Source organism: Helianthus annuus, chromosome 10, assembly GCF_002127325.2.
Source record: "Helianthus annuus cultivar XRQ/B chromosome 10, HanXRQr2.0-SUNRISE, whole genome shotgun sequence".
Taxonomy (NCBI): Eukaryota; Viridiplantae; Streptophyta; class Magnoliopsida; order Asterales; family Asteraceae; genus Helianthus; species Helianthus annuus.
In genome coordinates this window covers 154805545-154825298 of record NC_035442.2, presented here as the reverse complement: position 1 = coordinate 154825298, position 19754 = coordinate 154805545, and the positions used below count along the sequence as shown (strand labels likewise).

Below are 19754 nucleotides of genomic sequence, written 5' to 3'. Positions count from 1 at the left end.
GAAGATGACAAATCAGAAGATTATTTTTTTTTTTTGAACGGCAAGGAACGGCGTGTCAACCAGCGTGACACCGGGCGCTGTGGCCAAGGTCGACTACTCGACCGCCGCCAGCCCCTTGGCTCTCCTCAGATGCGCAGAAACCCGACCTCCACCCACCCGAAGGCACGACAGTGGAATAATCGGTAAAACCTCGACTCCCATCCAAGTCGAACCGGCGCCACCCGTATTCGCTCTATGGTCGCTACTTCTGATCGACGGTATCAAGGGAGGATTCAAGAGACGCACCTCTTCAAATATAATCTCATCCACAAGATCAAAGGGCACAACCGTTCGCGAGGAGACACGTCTATACAGTCATACCTTTTAGATTAGTATAAATAGGGTTTCAATTCTCAATTGTAAAAACACATGTATTCGAATTCTCAGTTTTATATATTCCAGTTATTCGATAGTTATAGAGATCAAAGATCACGTTCTGGGCAACACGTCTGTAGCAGCTCATGCAAATCAGTTGTGTTCCGTGGTTCCCAATCCTCATGCCCGTTGTCCCGCTGGTCGACATAAGCTCTAATACCAACTCAAGTCCCAAATCAATAATCAAACAAAACTCATGTTGGAATAACTCTCGAAAACTTTATTACTGAAGGAAAGATTACTCAAAATTTTGCATTATAGACTAAACCACATCATAAGCTTGGTGGGTTCTTATTACCTAATTCTATTCAGATAAATTACAAATCAACTCATTTCAATTATCTATCCCTAATTCAATAATAAATAGATTAGCCATAAAATAATAAATTAACCGGCACTACCCGACCTGACCCAAACCGACTCGTTTGAGTCGGGAATTAAATTCCCGGTCCAACAATTTCATTCACTCTCGATTGGAATAGTTAGAGCAATTCCAACGTATCTACTTTATTGGTGTAACTTTGTTTTAGCTCCTTGCTAGGGGTTATATTTTTGTTCTAATAATATTTCTCTTGTTTTTCTTTAGAGGCCAAAATCAAATTTTATTAATGAGGGGCTAGCTAGCAAGCAAGCTTCTACCAAAGAATACGACAAGTAACAGTTTACCCCTTGTTTTACACTCCCAACAAAACACATAAAACAAGAATAGGACTTAGCCTGCATCAAAGTTCTCTTGTCTTTTGACTTTTAGATGGCCAAGTATTTTTCCATCCCTTCACTTCATTTCACAACCTCTTCTCTAATCTAATGGCGTTTATCTCATCCTCTACATCTTCGCCAATCCATTATACGTATGATGTTTTTCTCAGTTTCAGAGGTGAAGATACTCGTAATTCTTTTACAAATCATCTTTATGAAGCGTTACACCAAGCAGGATTTAATACTTTCAGGGATGACGTTGAAATCCAGTATGGTCCAGATCTGAAGTTAGAATTTGAGAGATCAATAAGAAAATCTAGAGCTTCAATAATTGTATTTTCAAAGAACTTTGCGAATTCAAGTTGGTTCCTTGATGAGCTTTGTTTGATCCTCAAGCTAAGGAGGGAGGACAGTCATTTCGTTTTACCCGTGTTTTATAGTGTTGATCCTTCTGATATCAAGAACCAGCGAGGTAGTTTTGCGATCAAAGCAATAAAGGGAGCCGAAGGTTCAAGATGGGCAGAGGATAATATGAATCGGTGGAAGGCAGCCCTTATAGAGGTTGCTAATATGGCTGGGGCTGTCTATTCAGGGGCTGTTTATTCAGGGTATGCTTCAATTTTAATGTGAGAGTGTGAAACAATGGTTGAGAAGCTAATGCGAACTTTTTTTTTATCTGAATGTGTTGGGGTTTTAGTGTTATCCTCTGCTCATCTTCCCTCTTTTGTTACAGGTATGATGCCACCTTTGTTGCACATATTGTTCACATAATCCATGGTGCACTGGATTCAAAATCGTCTTCTTTTGATTCAGGTATCAAAGCGATTAAAAATTTATAGGTTTATCACCTTTTAGTTTATTAGAACACTTCATCATTTAACCCCTCTCATTTTTATTTGATCCACAAATAATGGCGTTTGTCCGATGTCTGTCATGAAAGAGTTTGAGCGTCTTAAAATCAATCTGGAAGAAATAAAAAAAGCCACCGGTAATTTTGGTAGCAAAGTTATAGGAATTGGTGGATTTGGGAGGGTGTACGAAGGAGAAGTCATTCATTCTAAGGGGCAAAGCATGGTTGCTATTAAGCGCTTGAATCGTAAATTTGGGCAAGGAGACCCTGAGTTTTGGAAAGAAATCATGATGCTTTCTCGTTACACACATAAGAATCTCATTTCTCTCCTTGGATTTTGTGCCGAGGGTGGTGAAAGGCTCCTTGTATACGAGCATGCATCTAATGGAAGCCTCGATCATCATTTAAGTTCCACGACTCTCTCATGGACGCAACGGTTAAAGATATGCCTTGATGCTGTAAGGGGGCTAGCTTACCTTCACGATCACAAGGGAACCCAACAAAGAGTTCTCCACAGAGATATAAAAAGTGCAAACATTCTACTAGATGACAACTGGAATGCTAAAGTTTCTGACATGGGACTTTCAAAAATAGGACCTGCTAATCAGCGTCACACGAATCTTGTCACCAATGTTGTGGGTACCCCTGGTTACTGTGATCCAAGCTATATGGAGACGTACAACCTAACCAAAGAATCAGACATATACTCTTTTGGGGTCGTCTTATTTGAAGTCCTCTGTGGGAAATTGTGCTTTAGATATACCAACGACCAGTTAGAGATTTTAGTGCCCATGTGGAAACAAAGCTACATAGATAAGAAATTAGACCAGATTATCTTTAAAGATCTCAAGCCACCGATGGACCCAAGTTCGTTGGAAACATTTTCAGAAATTGCATTCCGGTGTTTGCACTACTCTCGTGAACAGCGGCCAAAAATGTCTATTCTTGTGGAAAGGCTTGAGATTGCACTTGAGTTGCAGGAGCATCATGATATGTATCTGACTAATGTTGTGGGAACTTCTCAAGGATACAAACATGCAGATGAACCGAGCGTACTTGATACGACCCACATGACAGGCCCACCTGATGATACCGGCCCAATCACAAACAGGCCCAAGAGGGATATTAAAATGCCGGCCAAGTATCTGGAGTGAAGACCAAGTTTCCAGCAATGTGCTTAGTGGAGTTAGTTGTGGCTTTTCTTTTTATTTGCATGCATGCATCATGGTAGGATAGTGGTAGAAGCACGTTTCCTTATTTCTTGTAACTGAATAAAGTGCATGTAGAGATAGGTTGCATTTAAATAGTTTTTGTTTTCGATTAATGAATATCAAAAAATTGCCCCAAGAGTTATCTCTTTCCCTTCCCTAAAATTCTCTGGAGTTTAGCCCGCTCTAAGGGTGTACCAATTTGGTGCTTTCATTCTCGTCTCAAACCTTCACCATGCCTCCACGAAAAGATGTCTCTTCTTCCGATGAGACTTCACCCCCAATCGCCGAACAATTATCCCTTTTGATTGAGGCCACCACCGCTGCCTCAGCCAATTCCACTGAAACAGCTAATAATTTAGCCGATCTCATCCGCGCCACCCAAACTCTCACAACCAAAATCGATCAACTCACGGACCACGTAACTGCTGGTGATGATTCCCCACCCCGGCACCGCTCCCCTCTCCGTCGCCCACAAAACCAGAATCGTCGCCAACCCCGCCAACCTAAAATCACCTTGCCCCTATTCGATGGATCAAATTCGCTCGAATGGATATTTCAAGCGGAGAATTTCTTCTCCTACTATCAAACACCAGAAGACGAACGAGTCGAACTCGCCGTCTTTCATTTCGTGGGAGACGCTCTCTCATGGTACAAACACCAAGCTGACAATGAACTTTTGGGTACCTGGAACGAATTCAAGAGAGAGATGGAAATCCGATTTGGCCCGTCATCGTACGAGAATCATGAAGCTACACTCTTTAAACTCAAGCAATCCTCTACAGTGGCGGCGTATCAAACAGAGTTTGAGAAAATAAGCAACCGTGTGGTAGGTATTCCCCGACAGGCCCTTAAAAATTGTTTTATTTCCGGTCTTCGTTTAGATATTCAGCATGAATTAGCCATTTATAAGCCCGCTACACTACACCATGCTTATGGCCTAGCCCGATTAATTGAAGATAAACTGGCCCATGCATACAAAACCCGATCCACTTTTTTCAACAAACCAGCCACTAATATTGCTTCATCTTCGTCCAACCCTTCATCGATGGCATCATCTTCCAGTAACCCCCTTCCTCCGCTGCTACCAACACCTTCCAAACCACCAGCACTTCCATTCACAAAACTGTCCCCGGAGGCCCTCATGCAACGTCGTAAAGACGGCTTGTGTTTCAAGTGTCCAGAAAAATACTTTCCGGGTCATAAATGCTCGCCACCACAATTCTTTCTGATTGTCGATAATGAGGATCAAGCGGAGTTCACCGAGCCACCACACGAAACCACACCACCCGATTCCCCCAAACCCTCCCTCCTTTGTTTGTCCGATGCAGCTTACTTCGGTATAGCCTCTCCCCAAACCTTACGTGTTACCGGCTATATAATGGGTAAACGAGTCACAATTTTGATTGATTGTGGCAGCACCCACAATATAATCCAGCCACGTATCGCCCTTATGCTTCGCTTAGAAACCTTACCCATCCAACCCTTCGATGTTATGGTCGGCAATGGTGAGCATATCACCTGCAAGGGGTATTGTCCGGAGGTTCCCATTCAGGTCCAAAAAGCACCATTTCACGTCCCTTTTTTCATACTACCAGTGGAGGGAGCCGATGTTATTTTGGGTATCGGTTGGCTAGGCATGCTCGGTCGATTATCGGCTGACTTTTCTATACCCGAAATCTCGTTTGTCAAAGACGGTAACACCTATACCCTTAAAGGAGAACCATTGGCTCACCAAGTATCTTCTAGCTCATTGCAATCACTTATAAAAAAAGGGTCAGTGGCCTCCCTTCATACCATTAACCATCAATCACCACAGCTTTATCCACCGGCCACCATTACCCATGTTGACCCACAGATTACCACCTTACTCACCGAATTCCATACCATCTTTGATGAACCCAATTCCCTTCCACCAAACCGCTCACAAGATCACCATATTACCTTAACTGATGAAACAAAACCCATTACTGTCCGTCCCTACCGATACCCACATTTCCAAAAACGAATCATGACCAACCTCATATCCGAAATGCTACAATCGGGCGTCATCCGCCCAAGCCAAAGCCCTTTTTCTTCACCAGTGTTGCTAGTAAAAAAAAAGACGGCTCGTGGCGTTTTTGTGTCGACTATCGCGCCTTAAATGCTGTCACTGTTCGCGATAGGTTTCCCATACCTACAATCGATGAACTCCTTGACGAATTACACGGTGCTACTGTCTTCTCAAAAATTGATTTACGCTCGGGGTATTACCAAATCAGAGTAGCCGAACAAGACATACCCAAAACAGCCTTTCGAACAACTGATGGTCACTACGAGTTTGTTGTAATGCCCTTCGGGTTGTCAAATGCTCCATCAACGTTTCAAGCTGCAATGAACGACTTGTTTAGGCCAGTCCTACGCAAGTTCGTCTTGATCTTTTTCGATGACATCCTCATTTACAGCAGTGACATTCAACAACACTATGATCATTTGAGGTTCGTTTTCACCACCTTGTCATCCAACAAGTACTTTGCCAAACCATCCAAGTGTGTATTCGCAGTTGATGAGATCTCGTTTTTAGGCCACCGTATCTCCAAAGACGGTGTTAAACCCGAACCAGAAAAGATTCTCTCAATCCAACAATGGCCAAAACCCACATCTCTTACAACCCTTCGAGCCTTCCTTGGAATTACCAGCTACTACCGCCGATTCGTAGCAAATTATGCCACCATAGCTACACCACTTACAAACCTCCTCAAATCCAAAGACTTTCATTGGAATGATCAAGCAGAGGTTTCATTTCACCAACTGAAAGCCCATATGGAAAACCTTCTTACCTTGGCGTTACCCGATTTTAACCAACCCTTTGATGTCACAACTGATGCTTCAGGTGTCGCTATTGGAGCTGTACTGTCACAAAAAAATAGACCTATTGCCTTTTTCAGTAAGAAATTATGTCCTACCATGCAGTCTCAATCCACCTACACAAAAGAGTTATACGCCATTACGGAAGCAGTTAAAAAATGGCGTCAATATCTTCTCGGTAGCAAGTTCCACATCCATACCGACCATCACAGCTTGAAGCACCTCTTAACCCAAACCATACAGACACCGGAACAACAAAAATGGGCGACAAAACTGTTGGGCTTTGATTACGAAGTACACTTCAAGCCAGGAAAGGAGAACACCGTGGCGGATGCTTTAAGTAGAGTTGAACTTTCTACTTGCTTTGCAATCTCACACCCTGCTGCCCTCTGGTTGAATGAACTGAGACACTATTTCAAGCATGACGTTAATGGGAAGCAACTGGTCGACCAGATTTTACAAGATTCTGTCACTTTTCCAAACCACTCGTTCAGAGACGGTATACTTTATCGAAACGGCAAGATCATGGTACCACCCTTGCAATCTTTAAAGAATAAACTATTGGAAGAATACCACTCCTCGGTTATAGGAGGCCATTCCGGTGTCACGGCTACAACGAAAAGAATCGCAGCTACGTTTTCTTGGGTGGGTCTAAAAAAAGATGTTGCTCACTTCATAAAAACATGCCAAGTTTGCCAACTTACAAAATCTCAAAACCACAAACCCTATGGTCTTCTTCAACCATTACCGACACCTTCGTTGCCATGGCACGACATATCTATGGACTTCATCACACATCTGCCACCGTCGAAAGGTAAAACGGTTATCTGGGTTATTGTCGACAGGTTGTCAAAGTTTGCGCATTTTCTGGCCTTACCGACCAATTACAATGCTGTTTTTCTGGCCTCCTTGTTCATGCGGGAAATCTATCGGTTGCATGGCCTTCCGAAAACCATTGTATCTGATCGGGACCCTCTATTCGTTAGTCGCTTTTGGTCAGAGTTATTCAAACAAATGGGCACCAAACTGCTACATTCAAGTGCATACCACCCGCAAACGGACGGCCAAACGGAGGTGCTCAACCGGTGTTTGGAATCCTACCTTCGTGCCTTCGTTTTCCAGGAACCATCTAAATGGAATCACTATCTACATTTAGCGGAATTTTCTTACAACACTTCGTTCCATTCGTCCATTAATATGACCCCGTTCAAGGCAGTTTACGGTCAAGATGTTACCACTATCCACGACTACAAGCCAGGTGATTCAAAGATCGGTTCAATTGACGATTCCCTTATTGAGCATCAAAAGATCATTACCACAATGAAGGCTTCAATCGATAAGGCAAAGGATCGGATGACGAAACAAGCCAACAAACATCGTCAGGAAAAACAATTTGAGGTAAACGACTTAGTTTATCTTCGCTTGCAGAATTACAGGCAGCATTCGGTTGATCAAAGAACCAACAGGAAGCTTTCCAAGAAGTACTATGGTCCGTTCAAGATACTATCGCGTATAGGCAAGGTCGCTTACAAATTGGAACTTCCAGATCACTCAAAGGTCCACCCGGTTTTCCACGTTTCCTTGTTGAAACCGTGTTACGGTAATACCCAGCAGCTTACCGATGATATTAAAGATTTGCAGCAAGATGTTGAATTGTCTTATATTCCAAAATCCATCCTTAATAGTAGAAACTCACCTCTGGGAAAACAGATACTGATCAAGTGGCAAGGCAAACCAATAGAAGAGGCAACATGGGAAGATGAATTAGATTTTGCTACTACTTTTCCATACTTTTCCAACATTGGGGACAATGTTAATTTTCAGGGAGGGGGTGTTGATACGACCCACATGACAGGCCCACCTGATGATACCGGCCCAATCACAAACAGGCCCAAGAGGGATATTAAAATGCCGGCCAAGTATCTGGAGTGAAGACCAAGTTTCCAGCAATGTGCTTAGTGGAGTTAGTTGTGGCTTTTCTTTTTATTTGCATGCATGCATCATGGTAGGATAGTGGTAGAAGCACGTTTCCTTATTTCTTGTAACTGAATAAAGTGCATGTAGAGATAGGTTGCATTTAAATAGTTTTTGTTTTCGATTAATGAATATCAGAAAATTGCCCCAAGAGTTATCTCTTTCCCTTCCCTAAAATTCTCTGGAGTTTAGCCCGCTCTAAGGGTGTACCAGTACTTCTCTCCAACGGCAAAAGGGTAATTAGCTACTTTGCTTCTTCTTTGTTCTCTTTTTATTTAAAAAATGGGATTGGTAAATTAATGCAAAAAAAACTAGTTTTGAATGCATTGAAAGCCCAATCCTTTTTTTAATCTAGAATTTCTCATTCTTGATTATGTGTTTACTTGTATTATACAAGAACAACTGAACAAGATCTGTGCACAACATAAAACTAGTAACTGAAATTTTTGATTTAATTCTATATGTATTATACAAGGTTTTTGATCCTGAATTGATGAAAGATGCTTCTGCAGTTGGTGACGATGAATTGTTGAATACTTTGAAACTGGCTTTGCAATGCGTTCATCCATTACCACAGGATCAACCGAATGCTCAGCTGGTTCTTCAGCGGTTGGAAGAGATTAGACCAGAAACCATCACAAATTTCGTCGATGGTGGTGGCGTAGGACCTTGATTAAGCTAGTGAAACTGGAGGTTGGTGGTACTGGGGATTATGCTTTTATTATTCTTGAATCAAGATCTCTTTTGTTGTAAATTCAAGTTTACATATAATTTTTTTTGCATGGATGATAGTGTTATTGTTCGACTTTTGTGTGGAATTCATGATTTTGTTCCATTGAGTGTAGGGGTGTTCGTTATTCAGTTTGAAACCTAATAAATAGAAAACCAAAACCGAAACCGAAACTGAATTCGTATTCTCTTATCCTGTTTCATAATATTGTTTGACAAGTTAATTTTTAGAGCTATTTACGAAAATAGCCATTGACTCACACCAATTACACCAATTACGAAAATAGCCACCTGAAGCGTTCATATACAGACTCCTCAAGTATTTGATGCGCCTTTTTGCAGAGTGTCACAGAAACCCAATAGAAAATGGACAAGTGGCATTTCAATAATTGAGGCTTGTAGCCTTTTCTTGTCTGCAGCTTTTTATAAAGGCATGCATACCCACAATCATTCCCAATAAAACCATGAGTGAATTAGAGTATTAGGCATTAAAAATCAATTGAATTATTTAATATTTTGAATTAGAGTATTAGGCATTAAAAATCAATTGAATTAGAGTATTCAAAACCCACCACTTCCTACCTCCACATCGCCGTCCTCCGCACCACCACCCACTTGTTTCCTTGTTCACAGATGCTACAGTCCAACTAGTATGTGGTGGAATTGTGGTAGCCTTAAACACAACAAATGCCTCAGGAGCATTCAGCATTGCAGTGAACCAAGTTATAGTTTCTTTAACCAACATTTTATCATCTTGTATCCTGCGTAACTTGCCGAAAAATAATATTCAGGAAAACTCGCCGAAAAACTTGGCGGAAACCTGCAACTCGCCGAAAACTTGCCCAACGCATCCCGTGCATGATGCCTCGCTCCAAGGACGAATCCCGTGGCCACGTGTCCATTTTTTATTGGGTTTTGCTCCAAAGACGCATCCCGTGCTTGAAGGATGCATCCCGCTCCAAGACGCATCCCATCTTTCAGACGCATCCCATCTTCATCTCAGACACTTCAAGTTTTCAGACGCATCCCGTGCATTTGGATCCGTGATGCCTTGTTCCAAGGACGCATGAGTTGGCCAATTTGGTAAGTCAACATGATTGAAAGTTATGGTACGCTCGGTACTGGTATTTGAGGGTAAAACCGGTACTAGATCGGTACCGAAAACGTCAAAAGTCGGTACCAAAAATGTTTCGGTTCGATAAATTTGGTACTGACACCGGTTCGGTCAGTACCCGGTACCATTTACTCATTTCTAATCAAATGCTCATTCCCTAACTCAAACATTAAGAAATTTTGTGCCATACACCCGAAAGAAAAAGAGAGAGGTTGTTATTTGTTAAACAGTAATGTATAATGGGCATTATAGCGGCTTGATAACGCTCCCAAGACATAGGGCATGAAGAGGGAGCGACGTTTCTAATACAACGTCAAATAACGAAAAAAATAGAAAATGATGATTGAAAGTACATTAACCATAACGGTTGTAAAATTAACGTTATAATGCTGATATTAGGGCTGTTCAAATTGCTCGGCGCTCGACGCTCGTTCGATGATCGATGGAAAGATGCTCGGAATTTGCTCATTCGATTCAGCTCGATTGAAAAAATGGTCGGTTCGAATCGGTTCGCTTTGTAAACGAACCGAGCACAAGCAAAGGTCCGCTCAGTTCGGTTCGGCTCGATTGGCTCCATTTATTTTTTAATATATATGTGTATATATATATATATATATATATATATATATATATATATATATAGTGAAGTTCTAGAGTGAACATTAGTGTATTTGTGAACTGGGCGAACAAATCCGGACCATTGATTTACATCATTCGCAATATACACTAGTGTATTTTCATCATAAAATTCTGATCAAATCCTAGTCATTGATTTACACTTATGTATTGATAATCAAGGGCTAGGATTAGTTCACACAGTTCACTATCAAGATGGTTGTTCACAAATGAACTTAACCCTATATATATGTGTGTGTGTGTGTGTGTGATTTTTAGTGAAATGACTAGAGACCAACATCAACAATGTTTGGTCCAAGATCTAAATAGAGCTCATTTAAGTAATTAGAATTGAAATCCAATACCAATAGTCAGTTGTCCAATACTTAAATGTCCATTTGAGTAATTTAGTCAAAATTTCAAATACTCAAGTCTCAACCAGCCATTCAATTCAGAAGTATAAAACCCTAATCAAAACCCCCCATTGACCATCGTTATTCGAAATCTCCATCGCTACTCGCCAAGACTCCAGCTCGCCAGGGTTTTGCTTCAATCAGTTCATTCAATTTCAAACTTCCGATATAACAAGGGTATGTTTCAATCGGTCGATAATTTATCTTCCCGCTTAGATAATCTCAATAGAACTAGTTGAGTGTTTTTGTATTCCTTGTTATTTGTTAAATTTTTACTTGTGTTCTATTGGACGAAACATAAGGGACGAAAACTGCACTTTATTCTAATAACTAGCACTCCCATCGTCACTTTTCTTGTTTGTTCTGCGACGTTCGATACTCGCTCGACGCTCGTTCAAAAAAGGCTGGATCGAAATACGCTCGCTCGACTTTGGCTCGGTTGAAAAAACGCTCGGTTCGGTTTGGATCGGTTTATAAACAAACCGAGCACGAGCAAAGGTTTGATCAGTTTGGTTCGGCTCGTGAACAACCCTAGCTGATATGACAAAAAAATGTATCTTAAAAAACATTAACCATTACGAAGAGTCTAAATACAACATTTTAACTTCACCAACATTATAACTTTATAACTATTACATTTACGAAAAAGAATGAAAAGTGTTTTGACAAAGCCTTGAGAAAATGGTTTCATCAGATTTTCTAACTTCTACACCTTCTTTTCTAAATTGAACAAGTTTTAACGGATAAAATGGTTTGAATTTCACACATTACATGCGAAATAGTGTTTTGACAAAGCCTTGAGAAAATTGGACCTAAAATCGAGCTAAAACCTGATCAATTTGACAAAAGTTTGGCCGACATGATGACATCAGCATAATTTCGTTGGAATAGCTTCTTAATTTCGCACGAAACTACATCTTGTGATTAATTTCGTTTGAAATTGGTGTTAATTTCGCGTGAAATCAGATTTCGTTTGAGATGTTTCATATGAAATTAGCTATTTCGTACCAAAAAGGCTATTTTCATTTGAAACCAAGTTAATTTCGCACGAAATCATATTTCGTTTGGTCGGTTCATACGAAATCATAGTTTCGTTTGAATATTCTGATTTCGTTTGTATTGTTGAAAGTCTATTGCAGGTTATTTCGCTTCAACAGGGTATTTCGTTTGAGGGTTTTCGTTTGAAGTGCTAATTTCGTTTGAAAAGGCTGACTTAGTAAAAATTGTTACCGAATCATGGAAGAAGAATTCTATAACGCGTTTGCTACAGCCCTGACTACTCCGGCTACCATTGCTCAAAGCATGAACATGGAAAATGAGACTGGAACTTTGCAAAAACCCCCAAAGCTAATGGGAATTGAGGAGTATTATGGTTGGAAAGACCGATTTGAGAATTGGGTTCAAGCTAACCATTTGAGATCTTGGGAATGTATCGAGAAAAAGTATGTTAAACCGCGTACAGATTTGGGAGTGATTAAAACTATATCTGAATTGAATGATAAAGAACGAGACATGTACAAAGCAGAAAAGATGATGATCAGTCTGCTACAGCAAGCTATTAAAGAAGACATCTTCATTTTGCTTCAACACGACAATACTTCACGATCGATCTGGGATGCGCTTAAAATTAAGTTTGAGGGTAGTGAAAAGATGATCAGGAGCAAGAAAGCATTGCTAAAGAAAGAATTTGATTTGTTTACAAGTTTACAGGGTGAATCGTCAAAGAAACTGATTGAAAGATATTGTCACTTAGTACGATCTATGTCTTTGTTAGAAATTGTCAAAGAACAAGAAGAATGGGTCGACAAATTAGCTGATGCATTACCTCAGAAAGAATGTGGTACATATTTGATGATCTTGAAAAACACGGGAGAATATGACAGGTTGACGATTTCTCAGTTCATTGAAAAGATTGAAGGACAAGATCTGGAGCAGCAGAAGATTGCAAGAATGAACAGTCTGAGTGGTCAACAAGATGTCAAAATGTATTACAAAGGAAATGTTCAAGATGTTGAAATGAGTCCGAAAGTCCAAACTGCTTTTAGTGCTGAAAATTCATCTGGATCAGTCAATCAAAGTCCAAACAGCAGCAGTGGATTTTCTTCATATCCAAGTGTTAATCCAATGAGTTTAACTTCAAGTCATCAATTTCAAAGCTCAAATAGCAGTAATGGTCAAGTTTTACATTGCAACATCGCGTTGCATCTTCAGAATGGTCAAAATTTTTCTGAAGAGGTCGCCAAAAGTCACATGTCATTACTTGCTACAGTGTTAGAATCTTATGAGGGAGTGGTTGCTGGAAGGATCGGAAATCCTATGCTGACGAAAGAGGATTACGATCAGATCGATGCAGAAGAGATGGAACTTATGGACATCAAATGGTGTTTAGCTAGTGTTTTGAGGAGAGCTGAAAAGTTTAAGATGATAACAGGAAGGGATGATTTCTTGGATGCAAAGGTTTCTACTTTAGGTTTCGATAAATCTAAAGTTACGTGTTTTCGATGCAGGGAGAAAGGACATTTTAAGAGAGAATGCAAAAATCAAGAAGCAAGTGGAGCAAAGAATCCGTTTGGTGGTAATGATTATTATCGAAAAGCCATTTATCAACAAGTTGCTCATCAACCGTATCAAGAAAAAGAACCATAAACTGCACATGCTAAAATGATCGAAGAAGCAAATAAGAAAGCTTGTTTTGGTATCGTTGATCAAGATGATGAAAAGGTGGCAGAAGGTTTCAGTTGGGACAAATACATTCCACCTGATTCCAAAGCGGTAGCTCTCACTGCACAAATCATTCAAGAGCCAGTCTTTGATCAATCATCATCTGATGATAGCGATGATGAAGAAGAGACACAAATAAACATTGGAAAATCTATGTTATCTCCTGAAAGTTTTCAATTTTATTTTGCAGATAGGTTGGAAAAACTGAAGGAAAGACGTGCAGCAAAAGAACAGAAAAGGATGATGATGCGTGTGTAGTGTAATCTATTTTAGATGTATATTTAAGCCCTTTTTACACTTTTAGCCAAGTTTTAAATTTATAAAACACGATATTCACTAACACTAAAAACACATATGGGCAAGTGCACCCATCGTGGACGTAGTATAGTGTTGGTAAGATACCGAGGTCATCCAAGGACACAAGAGCTTTTAGTACTGGTTTATCCTCAACGTCTTATCAAATGTTAGAAAAGGATTTTAAACTAAGAAAATGAAAGCTAACTAAATGCTGAAAAATAAAATAAAAATAAAAACAGATAGACAAGATGAATCACTTGGATCCGACTCGTGTATTAGTATAACCTTTGATTATTTTCGCACTTTTGCACTTGTTTAAGAGATTATCTTAGTTATTGTAGTAGGCCCCTCTTTTGAAGGCGACGTTACCCTCAACCCAGTAGTTTGAGTCAGGAAGGATACAATCCTAAAGGGTCGGATTATTGAAAGATAATGAATTAAGTTATTAATGCAAATTATGGTAGGCCCCTCTTTTGGAGGTGACGTTACCCTCGACTAAGTAGTCTGAGTCAGCAGGGATACAGTCCTAAATAGCCGGGTTATAGTATTAATAGTAGTTAACTTATGAGGGGGTCAAAGAGTTTGGATCCCCGCCATCCAATACCTATGGGCATTGAAGGAGATCCTACTAAATTTGACCCAGGTCCCTTGCAGGACCTCTAAACGCTGAACAAGGGCAAGACCCTTACCAAACCGTTCCCTTAACCCCCGACCAGGTAGCCAACATACCTCCATATAGACCGTGGAGATATGAATGGTGAAAATATTTTATTTTATATAGACAGTAAAATAATGCCAAGACACCACGGACAAACGATAAGGAAAGATCACCTTCAACATAAGCAACTAGTTATTAAAGTCATTAATACAAAACCAAATAAAAAGTGCAAAAGATTGAAAATAAAAAGTATTATACTAAACACTTGTCTTCACCAAGTGATGTAAGAGACTTAGGCAAACATGGCCTTGATTGTCAAGAAATCTTACGATCAATCTTGGATCCCGAGACGACTCACACACTCTATGATGGACAATGGATGATGGTGGTGGATGATGGTGTTGTGATGGTGGTGGGTGGTGGATGAAGTGTGAGAGAGGTGGTGTGCCAAGGGATGAGTTGCAATGAAACCAAGCACTCATATTTATAGGCTGAACAGAAGGCTGGGCACGGCCCCGTGCCTGTCTGGCACTCTCTCTCTTCATTAATTGTAATTTGCAATTACAACTAATGCGCCTGCTGTACTTTCGCCACGCCCCCGTGTTCACTGGGCACGGCCCCGTGATGGGCAATAGAAGCTTCTATAGGTTTGTCTTTTATGCTGCTTCTTGGGCACGGCCCCGTGCTGGCTGGGCACGGCCCCGTGCTGGCTGAGCACGGGGCGTGTTCAGTCTTCTGCCTTCTCTATTTTGCTTGGGAGGATGCTGTTGAGGGGTCGGGCAATCCACTTATGTTCCTTTTCTTGTATTTATGTTAGATTTAGCTGTCTTTTTGCTTCTTTTGTGAATTTGAGCTCATTTAATCCTGAAAATACAAAAGGAAGACAAAAACACTCTTTTTTCAACATTAGTACTTAAAAGGGGTTAGTTTTATGCCTCATTTTATGTAATTTATATGTTGCATTTTACACACATCAAATACCCCCACACTTGAATTTTTGCTTGTCCTCAAGCAAAACTCTTTAATACGTGGCTTACACTTCCAAATGGAATGGGTAGAAGAGAAGGTTTTAGCTTGTCATAGAGTGTCGGGAATCCAAGATCTTTTTGGTTTTATTTTTATTTATTTACAATCCTATTCGTTATGATTTATTTAGAACGTTTCATAGGATAAATTACTTATTTGGGCATAGCATGCCTTTTTAAAATTCCATTTATATACAAGTTCACATACCTCACGGGAGAAATCACTCACACTCGGCCGAAGGTGTATTTTTAGTGAATCACTCGAGAGCGGCGTGGAACTTATCCCTACCATAGGCTTGCCAAGCAATCAATCCTCCTCCTTTTTAACTTGTTACCTTTGTAAATATCAAGAGGACTTTTTGGGTAAAGGCTTGGGCTAAAGGTGGGTAGTTGGGTTAGTGGTTAGTAGAAAAGGGCGAAAAGCGTAAAAAGCGTCGGTTTTCGTAAAACATTTTGTTTTAGTGACTTTTTATTCTTAATGAAGTATTTCTTCAAACAAGCTTTTTGTTTTAAGAGCTTTGTTTGTTTATTTCTAACTTCATCATCATTTTTTTTCAGTCACACGAAAACCGAGCTTGTTACTAAAATAAAGGGTAAGAAATAAAAAGGGTTTTGGTGGGTAAAAGGATTTTAGGGTAAAGAAATGAAAGGTTTAGGCTCAAAAGGGGTTAACTAGGGGGAGTTTTTGGGTAGGTGAAAAGAAAAATAAAAATAATGGTTTTGAAAGAAAAAGGGTTAGTCCTAATGCCTCCATCATTTACTTACTTGGGTTTAAGTTGGTAAGGACCGGGAATGAATCGTCGTGGCAAGTTCTAGAGTCGTAAGAACCAAGCGGCTATTCGCACAAGAAACGAAAAATGAGCATTTAGTCTAAAGATGTGTATTTGTATGCTCAATAAAGGCTCAAAACTCACTTTTTGTGGGAATGGGTTTTTCTATGTGATCAAGTATATATAATCGAATTTTAACTAAGTTTGTCATGCCGTTTCATAATTTTCTTATGTTAGTTCTTTTTATCACGACGCTATCGGTTGTAAACTTGCAAAAATATAACCTTATTAATCTTAGAATTCCCATCTTAAACTTTAGACAAGTAAAAAAATGAAAATTTTGAAAAAAAAAATTGGGGTGATTAGCGGTTCCAATAGAGTTTTGTGTAAGGCTTGTTATTAGGACTTGCAAAATTTCAAGGTTTTAGCATCCCCCCCCCCCACACTTAAATTACACATTGTCCTCAGTGTGTCCCAAAAATAAATTTTTAGGTTGATTGAATGTGTAACATGGTGTTTAAAAGCAAAAATTTATGTTACTAGCAGCCTGGACACGGCCCCGTGGGGACCGGACACGGCCCCGTGTTCAGGTGCCAGTAACGATAATTAAGAAAAAGAAACAGAAGCCTGGACACGGGGGTGTGTCTGGTGAACACGGCCCGTGTCCAGTTACCTGAACTGGGCATTTTTCTGCAGGGGGTTCAGCACAGGGCCGTGTTGGCTGGGCACGGCCCGTGTTGAACCTACTGTAACGGAGAAATTGTCGACGTGTGGCCTTGTTCTTGTGCATGGGGCCATGTTTCTCATTTCCCTTATCATCCTTTACCACCATGAGTGTGTTTTATTTATTATGAACCATCCAATCCTTAAAACCATCATTCCATTAAACCATAGAGAAATACATAAGATTCCTAAAATAAAATAAAAACTTAACTAACTAGGTCAGGAGGTACACGAGGTTATCATAAAGGGTTCTACTTTTTAAGAAAATTTCGAGAATAGCTTCCCGATATAGTAGGACTTTCGGCCGATGGTTTTCTTCCCTAGATGTTGTTTAAAGCCATTCTTCTATTTCTCTTGGAAGGAAGAAGGCAGCTTCATTTTCCTCAGCAACTTGTGGCTGAGGGGGAACATTCACCGGGACTCCTTGCACCACTCTTTGCGGAGGCTCAGGGTGCATGGCGTACCATTCGGCCGGAATGATGACTTCGGGCACCACGTTCCACGCCCTTTGGGTTATTATAGGCACCAAGGGCGGGGAGGCGAGAAGGTTTAACCTCTGGTGCAAGAGGTTCACCTCTCGGAGACAACCCTCCAGTCCCACCGTTAGATGGTTGATACGGTCGACCAATGCTTCCTCCACTCCCGTCATTTCATCAATAGCCTCCCTTAGGGCGTAAACATAGTTTACAAGAGAGTCTTTTGCCGTTGATGATCTCCTCCCTTGTCGGTTACTTCTTGAAGATGTTCCGCTTGTTCTGCTTGCCATTTTCTGAGAAAGAAACCGAAGAAAGATAAATTTTTACGAAACAGTACCTCGAACACGGCCCCGTGCTCGCTGAGCACGGCCCCGTGTCCATTTGTCTGCAGGATTTTAGGCTAAGGAGTCTTGGAGTTTTAAATTATTTTTATGATTTTCAGCTAGGTTTTAAGCACAGATAATTTAAAACAAAGTTATACAACTAACTTTAAACAAGAATCCCTAGCAAATAACCTTACAAACTTCACATAAAAGGTTGGAATCATGGAGCTTCCAAGCTTTCATGGAGGAAATGTTTGAAAATTTTGAAAGAAGAGGTAATGAATAAAAGTGGAAGGGACAAGAGGGTTCTTGGGAACCTTCTTTTAGAACTTACCTAGGATGGTATGAGTGAAGATCCCAGGAATCTCTGTCTTTTGAAGTGGTCAAAAATGAGCAGGAATCAGGCTGCATTTAAAGAAAACGACAGTGCACTGGACACGGCCCCGTGTTGGCTGGCCACGGCCCCGTGTGCAGATGAAATCCTAACACATTTTGTCCGTATTCTGATAAAATCAGCAGCGAATCTTTTAGGTGAGCACGGGGGCGTGTTGACCTGGACACGGTCCCGTGTCTGGAAGCTGTCTTATGGAGTTTCCTTACTTCTAAGGATTTTATTGATATCGGGTGGTTCCTTACTGGTGGGGACAACCCCAAAGTGCCTAAGATACCTTAATTGTCCTAGACTAAGGCGAGAACGCAAGAGGTTGTCGGTGAGGGTAATTCCAATTTTCATTCTAGGTGGACAAGTCCAACCCTTTCCCGGGCTCTCGTTAAAGAAGGTGTATGCCGAATCGCTCAGGTCTATGTATGCACCGAACGAAGTCGATGGAGAGTCCTTCACGGCACAATCGGCACAGGGACGACTATCATCCAAGTCTTCGCTAGGTATGAAGGTATTTTTGGGAGCAACGAGGCTGTCGGAATGCGATCCCAACATTTCTTCATGGTCATCGTCTTGGGGTGGATCAATAAAATCCTTCCTAAGCTCTTTTGACCAATCTAAAATTAGCTCTTCTAGTTGAAATAACTCGTCAATGAGCATTTCTCCTAGAATATCTGGCTGGGCGCATTCGAGGGAGAGGTAGTGATTATTTTTACTTTCGCCCCTCTTAAGGTTATAAGGAATCGGTGGGTCTATGTAGTGGGGCCTATAATTTAGAAAGTAGCATTTTAATTCTTTATGTTCGCCTCCACATATTTGACACCACGTACCATAAGAGTGCCGAAAATAAAAAGAATTACTATCACTCATGTTTATGTCAGAAATTACCAACCGCCGGGATCTAACGGTTCTGTTTTCAGTAAGTGAATCTTGGGCACGGGGCGTGTTGAGTGAGCACGGCCCCGTGTTCAGCTTACTATCTGACTTAAAACAGGATTGCCAGTTCCAATTATTGAGCACGGGGGTGTATTCAGCGGGCACGGCCCGTGCTGAGCTCTGCAGAAGCTGAAAAACTAAGAAAATCCTAAAAAATAAAAAAAAATAAAAATAAAAATATGATTAGGCCGTTGATTCCTAACTTTCTTAAAATCCTTGTGTCCCCGGCAACGGCGCCAAAAACTTGATGCGTGTGTAGTGTAATCTATTTTAGATGTATATTTAAGCCCTTTTTACACTTTTAGCCAAGTTTTAAATTTATAAAACACGATATTCACTAACATTAAACACACATATGGGCAAGTGCACCCATCGTGGACGTAGTATAGTGTTTGTAAGATACCGAGGTCGTCCAAGGACACAAGAGCTTTTAGTACCGGTTTATCCTCAACGTCTAATCAAATCAAAAAGTTAGAAAAGATTTTTAAACTAAGAAAATGAAAGCTAACTAAATGCTGAAAAATAAAATAAAAATAAAAACAGATAGACAAGATGAATCACTTGGATCCGACTCGTGTAT

The 19754-nt window shown here is 40.5% G+C and overlaps 2 protein-coding genes across 2 annotated transcripts; both read left to right on the top strand.

Moving 5' to 3' along the window:
* The first annotated feature begins 1171 nt into the window (after positions 1–1171).
* On the top strand, positions 1172–3279 carry LOC110886097 (receptor-like protein kinase FERONIA). The gene is made up of 3 exons (XM_035978711.1): positions 1172–1721; positions 1847–1926; positions 2054–3279. Exons 1-3 carry the CDS (start codon positions 1222–1224, stop codon positions 3115–3117), a joined length of 1644 nt encoding a protein of 547 aa, XP_035834604.1. The 5' UTR covers positions 1172–1221; the 3' UTR covers positions 3118–3279.
* Positions 3280–3406: 127 nt separating this feature from the next.
* LOC118482726 lies at positions 3407–5314 on the top strand. Its single transcript, XM_035978362.1, has one exon. It carries the CDS (start codon positions 3407–3409, stop codon positions 5312–5314), a length of 1908 nt encoding a protein of 635 aa, XP_035834255.1.
* Positions 5315–19754: the final 14440 nt, after the last annotated feature.